General features: G+C 43.4%; 1 protein-coding gene across 4 annotated transcripts in view; it reads left to right on the forward strand.

The window, feature by feature from the left end:
- Nucleotides 1–15,996, forward strand: part of KHDRBS3 (KH RNA binding domain containing, signal transduction associated 3) — a 167,053-nt gene that overhangs the window by 104,703 nt on the left and 46,354 nt on the right. For all 4 annotated transcript variants that reach the window (XR_011314138.1, XR_011314137.1, XM_069731949.1 and 1 more), the window contains 3 exons: nt 1,266–1,405; nt 4,288–4,474; nt 9,418–9,500. Coding sequence is in view for 2 of the 4 variants with exons in the window: in XM_069731949.1 (XP_069588050.1) it covers nt 1,266–1,405; nt 4,288–4,474; nt 9,418–9,500 (410 nt within the window). In the remaining 2 variants the exon portion in view is untranslated. The remainder of the gene's footprint in view (nt 1–1,265; nt 1,406–4,287; nt 4,475–9,417; nt 9,501–15,996) is intronic.

Below are 15,996 nucleotides of genomic sequence, written 5' to 3' on the forward strand. Positions count from 1 at the left end.
TTTCAGTGCCCATTTCATAGCACTACACATCATATGGTTTTTAGATTGAAGTCCCTAAACACACCGGACCTCTCTTTGTCCAGTATCCGTGGGGCGACCGCATGCCATATTACAGTCCCTAAACACAGCTTCACATGTTGCAGACACTACACATGCCAATCCTCCTCTGACTAGTTCCCGTGGGTGTCCTGCACCACTGTATCACAGGCTCTTTACTCACACAGCCGTACACAACCCAGGATATCATACGGATATCAGCTGGGCACCATATCCACCTGTTTGCAATCGTTACACATGCCAGTCCTCTTTCGGGAACAGGACATTCACCTCAGGTACACTTCCCGACACAAGACTGTACACATCAGACTCTTTCGGGCACAGGACATCCACCTCCAGTTCACCTCCGGGCACAGGACTGTCCACATCCGAGACCAGTTACCATGGACGACTTGCATCGCTGTGTACGCTGCGGGTGCCAGGCTATTCAGCTACCATAGCTGCTGGCTCCACTGGCCTGTGCTGCTTCACACACACACAACCAACGCTCTGCAGGCCTCTGCTCTGCACAACAGCACACACCAGACTGACACTGATGTTGTGCCTGACACCTGACACACCCATACCCCTTACTGCAGGGTTTTTAACAAACAAACTTGTGGCTTTTAGCCACATGGAAAACTCGAACTGGAAATCCTTGACTGCCATGCACTATATATACGTATACTGTATATACTGAGAGAGATGGTGAGAAAGATCTATATATAGATATTTATATATATAGATTCGTATATAGATATTTATATATATATTGATATATTTATGCTAATATTTGTAAACAATGTGATAAATATTTAATTTGCATTCTGTGACCTATCTAGACTCTTAATAATATTAAAGTAATACATAAATTTATCAAAAATGGTAACATAGGTTAAAAAAAACCAAATGCTCGTCCATTGGGTTTTAGATCTTGTCTACTTTGACCGTAGATGTTACATTGAATATTTAGAGCATGTTTTATTGATTTATGCCTGGGAGTCCGAGGAGAAAACGACCTGCGTGATGCATGAAGCTTGTTTCTTAAGTAATGTTAGAATAAACTATAAGAAATGGAAGTTGCATCAAAATACAATGTTAGCGAGTGAAATTGAAATGTCAAGTTCAAGTCTCGTGTTGACATTTATAAATGTTCTGTTGTACAAAACAAGGGGGAAAAAGTGTTTCCATTTCTTAATGCTGTTTTGCATTTACTCCTGCATGCATAGGATTACAATGATGAAATCAGACAAGCACAGCTGCAAGAACTTACCTACTTAAATGGCGGCTCTGAAAATGACGAAGTCCCAGTAGCCCGCGGCAAGCAGTCAGTCCGTGCCCGGGGAACACCTGTCGCAGCACTGTCTAGGTAAGCATTGGTCTATGGAAATAATAAGCATGGACAAGTCTATAGGTATTTAAAGAATCTATTGGCGGCCTATTGATAATATGAAAGTATTTTTTTATCTTTATTTTTTGACTCAAAATATTCTTAGATGACTGATGGAAAAAAAACAAGCATTATGTCATAATACTCTATCGAGAGATGTTTATTCTACATGTCTCTTTGTGGCCACCCATTGGTTATGAAGTGATAATATATTGAATTTCTGTATTTGTTAACTTCAGTAGTGATGGTACGAATGTGATCTGCAAGCCCTATATCTCCTGTATAATCATAAAAGGGGGAAGATATGGAGTTTTCCACAGGCTGTAGTTAATATATTGACGTTAAAGGGATTGTTCTTTACTTGGACAACCTCTTCTCAATCCTTATGTTTCCCTCCAGCAAAATAATAATACTTATACTCACCTCCTGTGCCGGCAGCACTTGCTCTCCTGGGACTTGTGACAATGGCTGCAGGGATTGCGTGACGTAACAATCAGTGCTGGCTTCACTCTCCCCACCTTAAATCAAGACATTCAGTGGAAGTAGGAGCTCTCTCACTTTCTCTGGATGTCAATTTCGTCCATAGAAGAGGAGAGTGAATCAAGCGCTGATCGGCCACAGTGAACGCCTGACATAACAATGTCACGCAAGCCCTGGGAGAGCCAGTGCCGACATCTCTGGAATTCTGCTGGCACCGTAGGTTAGTACAAGTGTTATTATTTTACAAGGGGGAAACATAAGGATTCAGATGGGGTTGTCCAAGTAGTGATCAACCCTTTTAATAATAGCATATTATACAATGAGCTCTGAAGCTCCTCTTAGTAGTAGTTGGAAGTAGCTAGAACGTTATGTATATGAACGAGAAGGAAATTGGAGCTCGTAAAAGAGATCTGTAATATAGTAAGAAATAGTGTAAAATAGATGTGTGAAATGTTAAAGGAATATTAAACACTGACAAACTGCTTCAGAAAAGTATCAAATTGAACAAAAAAAGAGATACCGCGCTCTAGGGTATATGATCAACAATATTAATGTTCAATGAGAGGGTAGATCACCTGTTCAGAATGTGCATAGAGACCAAACCATAATCTAATTAAGAACACACTTGCGGATATATGTATGTAGATATAGGCGGTGTGATGATGCACAGACTAATTCACAGATATGATCAGGCGGTGCATGCGGTTCCTTAAAGGGACCGATACTCAATTGCTAAATCAATATCTCCACGCATTTCAGACTCCGACTGGAAGAAGAAGGACTGAGTCCTTTGAAACTCGTCAGTTTGCTTTTTGGCCCCTGTGACGTTCCGTAGCCTCAGCAACGTCGCGTGCTGCCAAGCACTGTCGGCCATCATTTCCCTCTGCCGGTAATCAAAGACGCCACTGGCTGGGGCGCCCTGGCTCTGCGCAGCTTCCCTGGACTTTCCCACTGCTACATAGTGCAGTGGGACACTCCGCTGAGCCACCTCTACCCACTCGGACATACCGGATTCCACAACCCGCAATGGTGGTAAACAGGAAACGGGGTAAGCGACAAGCTGCACGGGCTGTCTCAGACTGATCCAACTTCAGTGGAAATGCCTCATGACAAGGAAAAGATACTCAGTATTGTGTGTGGCTTCCACATGCCTGTTTGACCTGACTACAATACCTGGGCATGCTCCTGATGAGGTGGCGGATGGTCTCCTGTGGGATCTCCTCCCAGACCTGGATTAAAGCATCCGCCAACTCCTGGACAGTCTGTGGTGCAATGTGACGTTGGAGGATGGAGCGAGACATGATGTCCCAGATGTGTTCAATTGGATTCAGGTCTGTGGAATAGACGGGCCAGTCTATAGCTTCAATGCTTTCATCTTGCGGGAACTACTGATACTCTCCAGCCACATGAGGTCTGGCAATGTCCTTCATTAGGAGGAACCCAGAGCCAGCCGCACCAGCATATGGTCTCACAAGGTGTCTGAGGATCTGATCTCCGTACCTAATGGCAGTCAGGCTACCTCTGGCGATCACATTAAGGGCTGTGCGGCCCTCCACAGAAATGCCACCCCACACCATTACTGACCCACTGCCAAACCGGTGATGCTGAATAATGTTGCAGGCAGCAGATTGCTCTCCTCGGTGTCTCCATACTCTGCCACATCTGTCACATGTGCTCAGTGTGAACCTGCTTTCATATGTGAAGAGCACACGGTGCCAGTGGTGAATTTGCCAATCCTGGTGTTCTGTGGCAAATGCCAAGCGCCCTGCACGGTGTTGGGCTGTAAGCCCAACCCCCATCTGTGGACGTCGGGCCCCCAGACCATCCTCATGGAGTCGGTTTCTAACCATTTTTGCAGACACATGCACTTTTGTGGCCTGCTGGAGGTCATTTTGTAGCGCAATGGCAGTGCTCCTCCTGTTCCTCCTTGCACAAAGGATGAGCTGCACTACCTGAGCCACTTGTGTGGGTTGTAGAGTCCGTCTCATGCTACCACAAGAGTGAAAGCACAACCAACATTCAAAAGTGACCAAAACATCAGCCAGAAAGCATTGGTACTGAGATGTGGTCTGTGGTCCCCACCTGCAGAACCACTCCTTTATTGAGGGTGTCTTGATAATTGCCAATAATTTCCAACTGTTGTCTATTCCATTTGCACAACAGCATGTGAAATTGATTGTCAATCAGTGTTGCTTCCTAAGTGGACCGTTTGACAGAAGTCTGATTTACTTAGAGTTGGATTCTGTTGTTTAAGTGTTCCCTTTATTGTTTTGAGCAGTGTATATATACTGGCCAACCCGATCTAGACACCCTGGTTGCCTCCCTGATATATACTTCTGTATATGTGCAGAGAGCCTGTAAACGTACTTTTATTGTTACAGGGGTCGTGGAGGAGTACCACCATCATCAGGAGGGGTACCAAGAGGAGCTCCAGCGCCTAGAGGCGTAACCCCAGCAAGAGTACCATCCACAAGAGCCCGAGGACTTCTCGCCTCAAGAGCAAGGGGAATACCCCATCCAGCGGGTTATCGACCACCTCCACCAGCACAGGACACTTACGGAGAATATGTGAGTATTACACTAAATGTAGCATTTTTAATACTCCATTTTGAGGAATAAATCACTCTGAAAAGTCCTGCTAATCAATGTGCTCTAGCTGCCATCACACAGGTAAAAATTCTCTGCTCTATGTGAATGGTACGATTCGTCAAGTAAAAGTTCTTCCAAATTATCCTCAAGTCACATCTTCAAGCCTAAACTGACTACATCCAGTATCTCACTTTCCGAATCTGATCGTGAATGCTAACAAATGCTAAGTTATGGAGACTTCAGGCAATGTTCACTGGGAAAATATGCAAATGGACCTCCTCTAAAGTGGAAAAAGCTGCCTCTAAAGTGCCATTTACAAGGCTAACCTGTCAATCAATGCCTAATTCCGGAGAGTCTAAGAACATGACTTGAGTAACTGCAGAAGCCTCAAACAGCGAAACCATATCCCTGCTGTGTGCTAATGAGGCCCAAAAGACCAAAACATATTGTCCACAGATGGAGATCTCCGTTTGACTAAAACTCAGATTGCATTTGGAGACTTCTTCTAGAGAGATGTAAGAATTGAACAACTATTGTTGCTATTTTTGGGGGGTTTTAATCACCCAAACACCAAAATATAAGAAAAATAGTGCCGTAATTAAATATATAAAAATGATTTTAGGTATAATTCTGAAATATTAACTCCAAGCTATCTGTCCATTTCTCAGAGTCTGTGTTATGCTGAGGTACGGATATGTTTAGCCTGTTTACTTGCCTCTCCACGGATCTAAAATAGCCTCTACTTTCCTCACCATACGGCACCTCGGGAGAAGACTCACACTGTTAGCGTAACTTCTTATTAGGCATGCCGAGGGATATTGAAACCACTGGTTACAGACTATTATAGATGCAGCTTACAAGCTTGTTTTCCTGCCTTATGAGTGGAGTTTTCGCTTGTGTTTGTGATTTCAGATATTTAATTCATACAACCTACATACCGTTCGATAAATATTTAGAATATTTACAATTGTGCAACATTTCTTCTCTATTTTCCTTTCAAAAATAAAATTAAAAATCAATATGCGAATATAGATGTTAGGGCTAGCGGAACGCACCGAGAAAATAGAGATGTTTATTAAGAAAGGTGCGTTCGCAGCCCGGGGTCCACCGTGCAGGAGGAATCTGCTGCTAGCGAATGGCGGCACTATTAGGCAGTATAGGCTAGCTCTTTTACTCCACAGAGTAGCCGTGAAAGGAAAGCACTGCGCCCTGTTAGCTTCACAGGAGCACAAGCTTACTGCCAAGCTGATGGCAGTCAGTGGTTATGTTACATGCAATCTCCTCACCGGAGAAGCCAATATTCTAGGGGCTTATTTCAGCCGGGTCCCTGAACACACTCATACAGTCTCCTCACCGGAGGAGCCAGTATTCTAGGGGCTTATTTCAGCCGGGTCCCTGAACACACTCATACATAACCACACTGGCGCAAAGCACATATATGACTTGATACTAGCGCATGGCCATGCGGCCATGCGAGCCTTAAATAGTTGCAGCATGTTTAGGACCAATGGAGTGCTGCAGCACCTGAGCATGTGACCCTGGATCTCCACTGAGAGATCTCACCCTGGGCATGCTCAGAGTGCAAAGCAGGATTTAGTCCTAGCAGCTACAAGGACCTTAGCTGCAGTATCTGATCATGTGACCCTCGATCTCCACTGAGAGATCTTACTCTGGGCATGCTCAGAATGTTAAAAGCAGGACTTAGCCCCAGAAGCGTCCGCTCGCCGCTGCCCAGCACTGACTTCAATGGGAGAAGCAGGAAACGCAGCAGTAACTCTTAGCACAGAGTCAGACTGAGCGAGACGCTGGGATCGACGTCTCCGCTGAGCAGGCTCCACTGCGGCAGGAGAAGAATGGGAGACCGCAGCGGAGATGGCCCGAGATGCCCCCTGTGTAGAGGCAGGAACTCGACCCCTAACAATAGATTAGCGTATACAGGCAGAATAGACATTTTTGTGTTAGCGTTTTTTAATTTTTCTCAGATTTGCTAAAATGGAATCTTTCAGTACAAATTGACTGCTCAAACCAAGTGGAGACTCTCGGTGAACTGTTGGTGTGACCATGAAGTTCAGTGAACTTTCCCACCAATCTTGCCATCAGTCAAGTAGGAGAGGGTGGGTAACAAGTAGGTTGGAAGCGGCACTGAACTTCAATGGCCACATCAATGGTGCACCGAACACCTTGGTTTGAACACTCATTTTGTGCTGACAGATTGCCTTTTAGCAAATTTGAGAAAAGATAAGGGTGGACACATTTGTGCGGATAATTGTCTATATCGGCCTCCATATGCTAATTGATATTGGAAGTAAAAAATCCTGTCTTTATTTTAGGCTGGTCATCTTATGCCACTCATCTTGGGATATGTTAAGGTCAGCTGGTAAGGAAGGACACGTCTGTGCACTGAAATATAGCAAATACAGTGTTCACTTGTGCTCCAGTAATGTATTTAGTCTAGTAGCAATGACAGAGACCCCTCCTGGAGCTGGGTCATAGCATCCCCAATATGACATTAATGGGGTTTTTCTCAGTCAAAACATTAATGAAAAGTCCATATGATAAGTGATAACTGTATGATCCAATAGGTGGAGCCCTCATCGATCCCAAGCCTCATCATCCCGAGCCACATCCTCCAATTCCTTCTCACTGAGTTGATCATAATGGTGGCACTTTATTCAAAGTCAATAGGGTTGACTGAGGCCGTACTGTAAAGGTCCACTCCTCTATGAAGAGAGTACAAGTTGCTGCTCTTTGACTTTTTAAGGTGTCGATCCACTGGGCGCAATTAGTGATTTCAACAAAATTACTTTATTTCATCATCCACCAATGAAACACTGAAGCCATAAAATTTTTAAGACAATTCGACCAATACAAATATATCTTTCGTGTCGCCTGTAGATGGCTACCTTGTCAGTCAATGACCAACCCATTACCAAGCCTTGAAACATGCGTATTGTTAGGCATCCATCTGTATCTGTAGACCACGTTGATTTGGAAATGTTGCCCCTTATCCATAATACGAGAGATGTCCCTAGAACTCCAGTTCGCTAAATGTGATGGATTTGATTCAGTTCTTGGAAAATACAAGTTTCTTCTTGGTAAATTAGCACTTTCCAAGAGCTCTGGTTGATTAAAAGCGAGATTCCTGGAGTATGTAGATGAGATATGGTAAAATTTTGCCAAGTTTGCTGGTTTTATATTACTGTGAGGACTTTATGTAGCAAAATCCATGATGAGAACCCAAAGCTAGTAAGCCCAATGTACATGAATGCTAAAGGAGCATTCAGGTTTTAAAAAAAAAGATTTAAAAGGGTTGTCTGGGACTTCAACATTGATAGTTTATTCTTAGAATACATCATCAATGATTGGTCAAGGTACAGCACCCGGCATTCCTTCTGATCAGATGTTCCTGGTGTTGGCGGCGGCCAGAACTGCTCACTTACAGAGCTGGACAGCTCCGTCCACTGTTTACTGCCCACGGCTGGGTACTGCACATCCACTCCCTATTCAAATCAGTAGGGGGCAGATGTGCAGTAATAAGCTGCGGCCACTATTTCATCAATGGAGTTGTGCTCTACTGCTCCAAATCTAAGCAGTTCTAGGCACCGACGACACTGGGGTCAAACTGCTGACATTGCACCCCCACCAATAACACATTGATGACCTATCCTGAGGATATGCCATTAGTGTTAAAATCCCAGACAACCTCTTTAGATTTCTTAAAGGAGTTTTCCATTTTCTGCAAAGATGGAAAAGTAAAATAACAAAACCAGATGATACTCATCCTCCACCACTCCAGCCCCATCTTTCCGACTCCATTCTTCTCTATCATTTGGCTACAATGATGACTCACGTTGACTGCGCACATCACCGCTGCAGCCAATCTCAGCATCTCTCCCGATGTCGATGGCACGTCCACATATTGTCAATGCTACAGCCAAAAAGAAGAAACCGGTGGAGCATCAGACACCTGGCACTGTAGCGGGGGAAAGAAAATTTGCAAGCCTACAAGCATTCGGAATAAACTCTGCTAAAAGTGGGAAACCCCGTTAATAATACTTTACCTCCTTTAACCCTTTACTGTCCGGGCCCCCTATTTCTTCCATTAATTCAATGGCAAATGAATGGACAGCTCAATCACTTGTCTTTTTGACGATGTGTAAATTTTAGCAATTCGCACACGTGGCAAACCATCATGCAAGGGGCCAAACAGTGGCAGAATTAAAAACAAAAAGTTAACTTTTTTTTTCTTTTTAATTCCTTTGAAACCTTTTCATGAAAATTAGCCGTATTCAGTTCACCCTAACCTACAACATACACAAAGTACATATATAATAACAGCAACACAACAAAGGCCGGACAGACATCTATCTGAGATGGTTTAGTGAATCCTGCATTGAGCAGGGGGTTGGACACGATGACCCAGGAGGTCCCTTCCAACTCTAACAATCTTCCAGACCAGAACTTTTGCTAACTTTCTAATTCTTTAGCTTTCTATTAGTAAGTCCATCTTTCCCACGCTGTGTTGTTTTTTTTTTTGCATTGCTCTTTTGCGTTCAGCCTTGAGTGGTATTCTTAAAAAGGTCACGGTAATAAACAAGAAACTTGATGTCTACAGGGAGTTGTTACATCTGAACGGAGAATGAAGGAAATGAAAAAGACTCCTTTGTTAGCCACAGTTTTTGTGGAAGTTCAGCTCTGAAATAAAGCAATGGCAGCCGTTGATGTCAGTCAATACATTTCATGCTGGGGAATACATTTATGGTGTTCAAAGTTAACAGCCGCGTCAGGGCTATGGTGGCCCAAAAAGGGGGAAAAAAAGGCGCAAATATTATAAATGGTGTTAGGGAGCCAGTTAAAAAATGTTGCGCAAAGTTTTATGAGTCTCTAATGTCATGTAATTCTATAAATATTCTTAATTCCAGGATTACGATGATGGCTACGGAACAGCATACGATGAGCAAAGCTATGATTCCTACGATAACAACTATAACTCACAAGTACAGAGGTAAGTGGAGCTTCGGACACTCTGTGCTAGTATTTCCTGATGAGTGTGCTGTTTTGGGTTATGGAGGTATTTGTTTTCAATAACTGTTTCTTTGCGAGCATTGACGTTCATTATCATAATGAGAACATATTCCAACCTGCTTTCCGAGCACTTTCCCTTACAGCTCTGGTGCTCTTGGGACGTTTCTTAGCTTATCGAACTGTGGCATTCATTGGAAGAAAAAACTGTCGAGAGTTAGAAAACAGATTCTCACTGTTAGCGGTTTATTTTTTTTCCTTCCTTAAAATTGGCTCATGTTTGGCTAGATAAAAATCAACAAATAAAGGAACAGTAAACCTCAAAAAGGAGGAAAGGAATACTACAGTATTTGTCAGCCTTCACCTTACCCGTCTTACCCGTCACTTAATTTATGGACACCTAGGGTTTGATTTCTTTGCCTGTGTGGATTGGATGGGTTGTTACCGACATCTGGTGAGAATTTCATGTCAAAAGCACCTTTGGATGTAGATTTACTTCGAAAGTTGGGGACGTGTTAAATACTTATTTCGCCCATTGTATATGCAATGCCTAAGGAAAAGTGATGCGTGAACGTGCTCAGATAAGGTATTATCTGAGCCTGTCCGGGTGCTAACCGAGTGTCTTCGTTGTGCTCGAATAATAAGTTTGAGTCCACACGCCAGCATGTCTCACGAGTCACGACTGTTCCACAGCCGCAACACAAGTACAGATTTCCTAACAAAGGGGCTGCTGGACAGTCGCAAGACATGCAGCCGCGGGGACTCAAAGTTATTTTTCGAGCATGCCAAAGTCACTCGGTTAGCACCCGAGTATGCTCAGATAACACCTTATCCCAACACGTTAGCTCATCACTACTGAGGAAGTTTAGGATACCAAGGCTATAAACCTCCAGGGTCTACATTTACATATAATCTACTACACCACATGACCCGACCACAGTGTATCTACAGGACAATGCATTGAAATTTCAACTCGTTTTGTGATTTATTTATTTTTTTAACATATGTTTGAATGTAAATTAGCCATGTTGTATTTCATCTATGTGTCAGATTTACTTTAGTTGTTTTATTTGTTATGTTTTGGAGTTTAATTGTCCATCTTTGGAGACCATTTTTATTCTTACAGGTGCTTCTCATAAATTTAAAATATCATCAAAAAGATAATTTATTTCAGTTTTTCAATACAAAAAGTGTAACTCATATATTATATATAGTCATTACAAACAGAGTGATCTATTTCACGTGTTTATTTATGTTATTGCCGATGATTATGGCTTACAGCCACTGAAAACCCAAACGTCATTATATCAGTAAATTACACTCCCTGACAGAAGTTATGTCGCTTATCCATTGTTAGGACTGGCGGAACCACCAAATAATATTTAGAGAGGATATGAGGTGCGTTCATAGTCCGGGGTCCACCGTGCAGAAAGGACACCTGCTGCTCGGTAATGGCGGACTAGATGGTGGTATAATGTGAATACACACACGGGTTAGCTTCACCCGGTATGAACGTAGCGAACCCTGTTGCGTCACAGGGCCGTGATACCGCACAGAGAGCGCAAGTAAAGGGTCACAGAATGCTGTCCCAAGACACGGGGAAAGAGTTCCTCTAGACCTCCTACGCTTGACAATGTTACTGTGGTGTCAGGGGTAGAACTGAACTAATAATAATAATTTATCGCACAAGAGTGCGTACAACGCCGCTCTGGTGGATGCCACTAACCACCCTAGCCAGAGCTGGAAAGTGCACTAAGCGCACGGCGCCGCACTGACGGTCGCTGCTGAGAGACGCTGAATTGTGTGCTGGATGTGCAGAGTAGCACTGTCTGGCGCTAGGTAGCTTCCACCATTCGCGATCAGGCAACAACACTAGGAATGGGAATGATTCAGAGCTTTCATCCATCGACAAGCATTGATCTACACACACACAAGTAAATAAGTTTACACTAGCGCATGGCCGAGAGGCCATGCAAACCTTTTATAGCAGTAGCTCTCCAGTACCGTCCTGATGGTCCAATAGGAGCTGCAACAGGACTTGAGCATGTGACCCCCGACCTCCAATGGGAGGTCGTCCCGTGGGCTTGCTCAGTATGGGAAAAGCAGGACTTAGTCTCAGAAAGGCCTGCTTGCATCTGATCAGTGCTGATTACAAAGGTAGAGTCGAGAAAGGCAGCAGTAAACATTCGCACAGTATCAGCTTAAGCCAGATGATGGGACCGACGTCTCCCCTGAGCAGGTTCCACTGTGGCTGGAGGAGAATGGGAGACTGCAGTGGACATGGTTCGAGATTCCCCCTGGGCAGCGGTGGGAACTTGACACCTAACATCCATGTTATCTAAATAAAAGCTTAGAACCTGACATTAAATTCATCCATTGAATGTACAAATTATTCTTTTGAAAACTGAAACCCTCCAAAATGTGGTTTAGGTTAAGAAAATTAATTGGCATCAATGCAGAAATATTGATCTTTTAAAGCAGAGGTCCCCAACTCCAGTCCTCAAGGCCCACCAACAGGTCATGTTTTCAGGATTTCCTTAGTCTTGCCCAGGTAATAATTGCATCACCTGTGCAATGCAAAGGAAATCCTAAAAACATGACCTGTTGGTGGGCCTTGAGGACTGGAGTTGGGGACCTCTGTTTTAAAGGACACAGAATGGTCAAATTTTGTCAAGAAAATAGTTCTGTCGTCCACAGAAAGTAATGTTATATTCAAACAAATAATTAAATTAAAATACAAATATATGTTGCATAACATTGGTGAATGAAGTTGTGGGGCTGTTAGAGTCATATTTAATATTTTGGGTGACTCCATGAGCTTGAAGGGCTGCATCCATGTGGTTCAACAATATATCATACAATTTGTTAATGAAGTCATCAGGAATAGCAAAGAATGCAGTCTTCCATGCCTCCCAGAGTTCATCTACATTCTTTGGTTTTGTCTTCCAAGCTTCCTCTTTTATCCTACCCCAAACATGCTCAATGATGTTCGTGTCTGGTGACTGGGTTGGCCAGTCCTTGAGCACCTTGATCTTTTTTGCCTGGAGGAACTTTCTTGTAGAGATGGATTTATGAGATGGAGCACCAGCCTGCTGCAGAATTTGACCCTTATATGATTTGGAATATAAGAGGTAGCTAATACTTCTTGATATTTTAGGCTATTGATATTGCCTTCCACCTTGCAAATGTTTTGCACACCCCCAAACTAAATGTAACCCCAGACCATGATCTTTCCACCACCAAATTTAACTGTTTTCTGGGATGTATTTTGGATCCATATGGGCTCCAGTAGGTCACCTGCAGTATTTGTGGCGGCTGTGGTGTAATTCTACTGAAGATTCATCAGAGACATCGACCTTCTGCCACTTTTCCAGTGTCCATCTGTTTAGCAGGCTGTGGGACTTTGCAATTGCCATATGGTTTTTTATCTGCCGTTTGTTTAGTGCTAGCTTTAGTGATGATTTGACCATGGAAGCCATTTCGAGACAAAATCCAACAAACTGCTTTAGTTGACACAGGGACTTGAGGTGACCAGGCATGTTGGAGCTTTGCTGCAGTGGAAGAGGGGCTTGCTTTGGATTTTCTAACCATCAAACGTTCCTCCTGAGCAGTTGTTTTGCAGGGTCTGCCGGACCTGGGCTTGTCAAACACATCTCCAGTCTCTTCACATCTTTTTTTAATTCTTTGTACTTGACACTGAGACACATTAAAGGTGCCAGCCAACTCTGCAGTGGATCTGGTCTTCAGCCTATTGATAAGGCCGGGGACACACACAACGTATAAAAATACGGTCCGTTTTACACGGACCAGAATCGCACAAATGTTTACAAAACAGTGATCTGTGTGCAGTGCGAGGATGCGATTTCCTCACATCAAATTATCCGTGTGACATCCGTATGGCATCTGAACGGCGAGATTTTCTCGCCGGCTTGCAAAACGGACATAGAATGGATCCATGGCCTCAAAAATTATTAAAAACATATATACAGTCTAAATATATATATATATATATGTATATATATATATATATATATATATATATAATTACTAATACTGACCTACAAAGCCATCCACAACCTGTCTCCTCCATATATCTCTGAACTAATCTCTCGATATCTTCCCTCACGTGATCTCCGGTCCTCCCAAGACCTCCTTCTCTCCTCCACACTTATTCGCTCCTCATCCAATCGCCTCCAAGACTTCTCCCGAATATCCCCCATCCTCTGGAACTCTCTGCCCCAACACGTCCGACTATCAACCACAGTCGGATCCTTCAGACGGAACCTGAAAACTCATCTCTTCAGGAAAGCCTACAGCCTGCACTGACACCGCTGCTGCCTCATCACTATCGAAGCTACCGCCTCACCAACACCGGAGCTACCGCCTCACCAACACCGGAGCTACCGCCTCACCAACACCGGAGCTACCGCCTCACCAACACTGGAGCTCCTGCAACCCTCAACCTACTGTCTCCTTCCCCATAATCCTGTAGAATGTAAGCCCGCAAGGACAGGGTCCTCGCCCCTCTGTATCAGTCCATCATTGTTAGTTTGTTTACTGTATGTGATATTTGTAACTTGTATGTAACCCCTTCTCATGTACAGCACCATGGAATCAATGGTGCTATATAAATAAATAATAATAATAATAATAATAATACAGCGCTAGATAGCAGAAAAGCCGATAATTCAATTGCCGGCTTTTGCTATCTCCTTCCCAAACCCGACAGGATATGAGACATGGTTTACATACAGTAAACCATCTCATATCCCTTATTTTTTTACATATCCCTCACTAGTAATGTTAGAAGTGGCTGTGTGCAAAATTTGGGGGCTCTAGCTGTTAAAATAAAGGGTTAAATCGCGGGGAAAACTGGCGTGGGCTCCCGCGCAATTTTCTCCGCCAGAGTGGAAAAGCCAGTGATTGAGGGCAGATATAAATAGCCCAGAGAGGGACCATGGTTATTGCCCCCCCTGGCTAAAAACATCTGCCCCCAGCCACCCCAGAAAAGGCACATCTGGAAGATGTGCCTATTCTGGCACTTGGCCACTCTCTTCCCACTCCCGAGTAGCAGTGGGATATGGGGTAATAAAGGGTTAATGTCACCTTGCTATTGTAAGATGACATTATGCCAGGTTAATAATGGAGAGGCGTCAATAAGACACCTATCCATTATTAATCCAATAGTAATAAAGGGTTAATAATACACACACACATTAGGAAAAAATTATTTTAATGAAATAAAGACACAGGGTGTTGTAATAGTTTATTAAATGCTCAGTCCAATTGAAGACCCTTGTCACCTGAAACAAAGTTAAAATAAAAAAACAACAATATCCCATACCTTCCGTCGTTCAGTCATGTCCCACGCTATAATTCCATCAGAAGGGGTTAAATAATTTTACTAGCAGGAGCCTGCTAATGCAGCCGCCCCTGCCTGTAAAAAATGGGGAATGAATGGGAAGCAGGGGAATGTAGCTACCTAGACTTGTGGTCCTGCGCCCCCTGCTGGTATAAACTCATATGAACTCGAGCGTGAGAAAAGATTCAGAAAAATTCCCAGGTTCGAGTTCATCTGAGGTTATACCCTTTATTACCCCATATGCTACTGCTACTCGGGAGTGGGAAGAGAGTGGCCAAGTGCCAGAATAGGCACATCTTCCAGATGTGCCTTTTCTGGGGTGGCTGGGGGCAGATGTTTTTAGCCAGGGGGGGTCCTATAGCCATGGTCCCTCTCTAGGCTATTAACATCTGCCCTCAGTCACTGGCTTTACCACTCTGGTGGAGAAAATTGCGCGGGAGCCCACTAGCGCTGTATTGCAGTTAAACTGATGGTCTGGGGTGCTGGGTTTCTTTTTATACACACACACTAATTAACCGATCATTTACTGAGCACAATTGAGGATATAAACTAGAATTAGGTGCATTATATGACCAGGTGACAAAACTTTTGTCTTGCCAAAATCTGACCATTCTGTGTCCATTAAATCATTAATATATCTGCATTAATGCCAATTTATTTTCTTAATCTAAACCACATTTCAGAGGGTTTCAGCTTTCAAACTAATAATTTATGCAACCAAGGGATGAATTTAACGTCAGGTCATAAGCTTTTATTTACATAACATAGATAAGCGACACAACTTCTGTCAAGGAGTGTAGAATAATTAACAAAAAACACTTCAAAGGTTTTCTAAGCATTTATAAAGGTCCCTTAGTCTGTTTCAGTAGACTCCACCATCATAGGGAAGACTGCTGACTTGACAGATGTCCAGAAGGCAGTCATTGGCACACTCCACAAGGAGGGGAAGCCACAAAATGTCATTGCTAAAGAAGCTGGCTGTTCACAGAGTGCTCTATCCAAGCATATTAATGGAAAGTTGAGTGGAAAGAAAAAGTGTGATACAAAAAAGGTGCACAAATAACCGGGATAACCGCAGCCTTAAAAAAATTGTTAGAAATGGCCATTCAAAAATTTC

This window comes from Ranitomeya imitator, chromosome 6 (assembly GCF_032444005.1).
Source record: "Ranitomeya imitator isolate aRanImi1 chromosome 6, aRanImi1.pri, whole genome shotgun sequence".
Taxonomy (NCBI): Eukaryota; Metazoa; Chordata; class Amphibia; order Anura; family Dendrobatidae; genus Ranitomeya; species Ranitomeya imitator.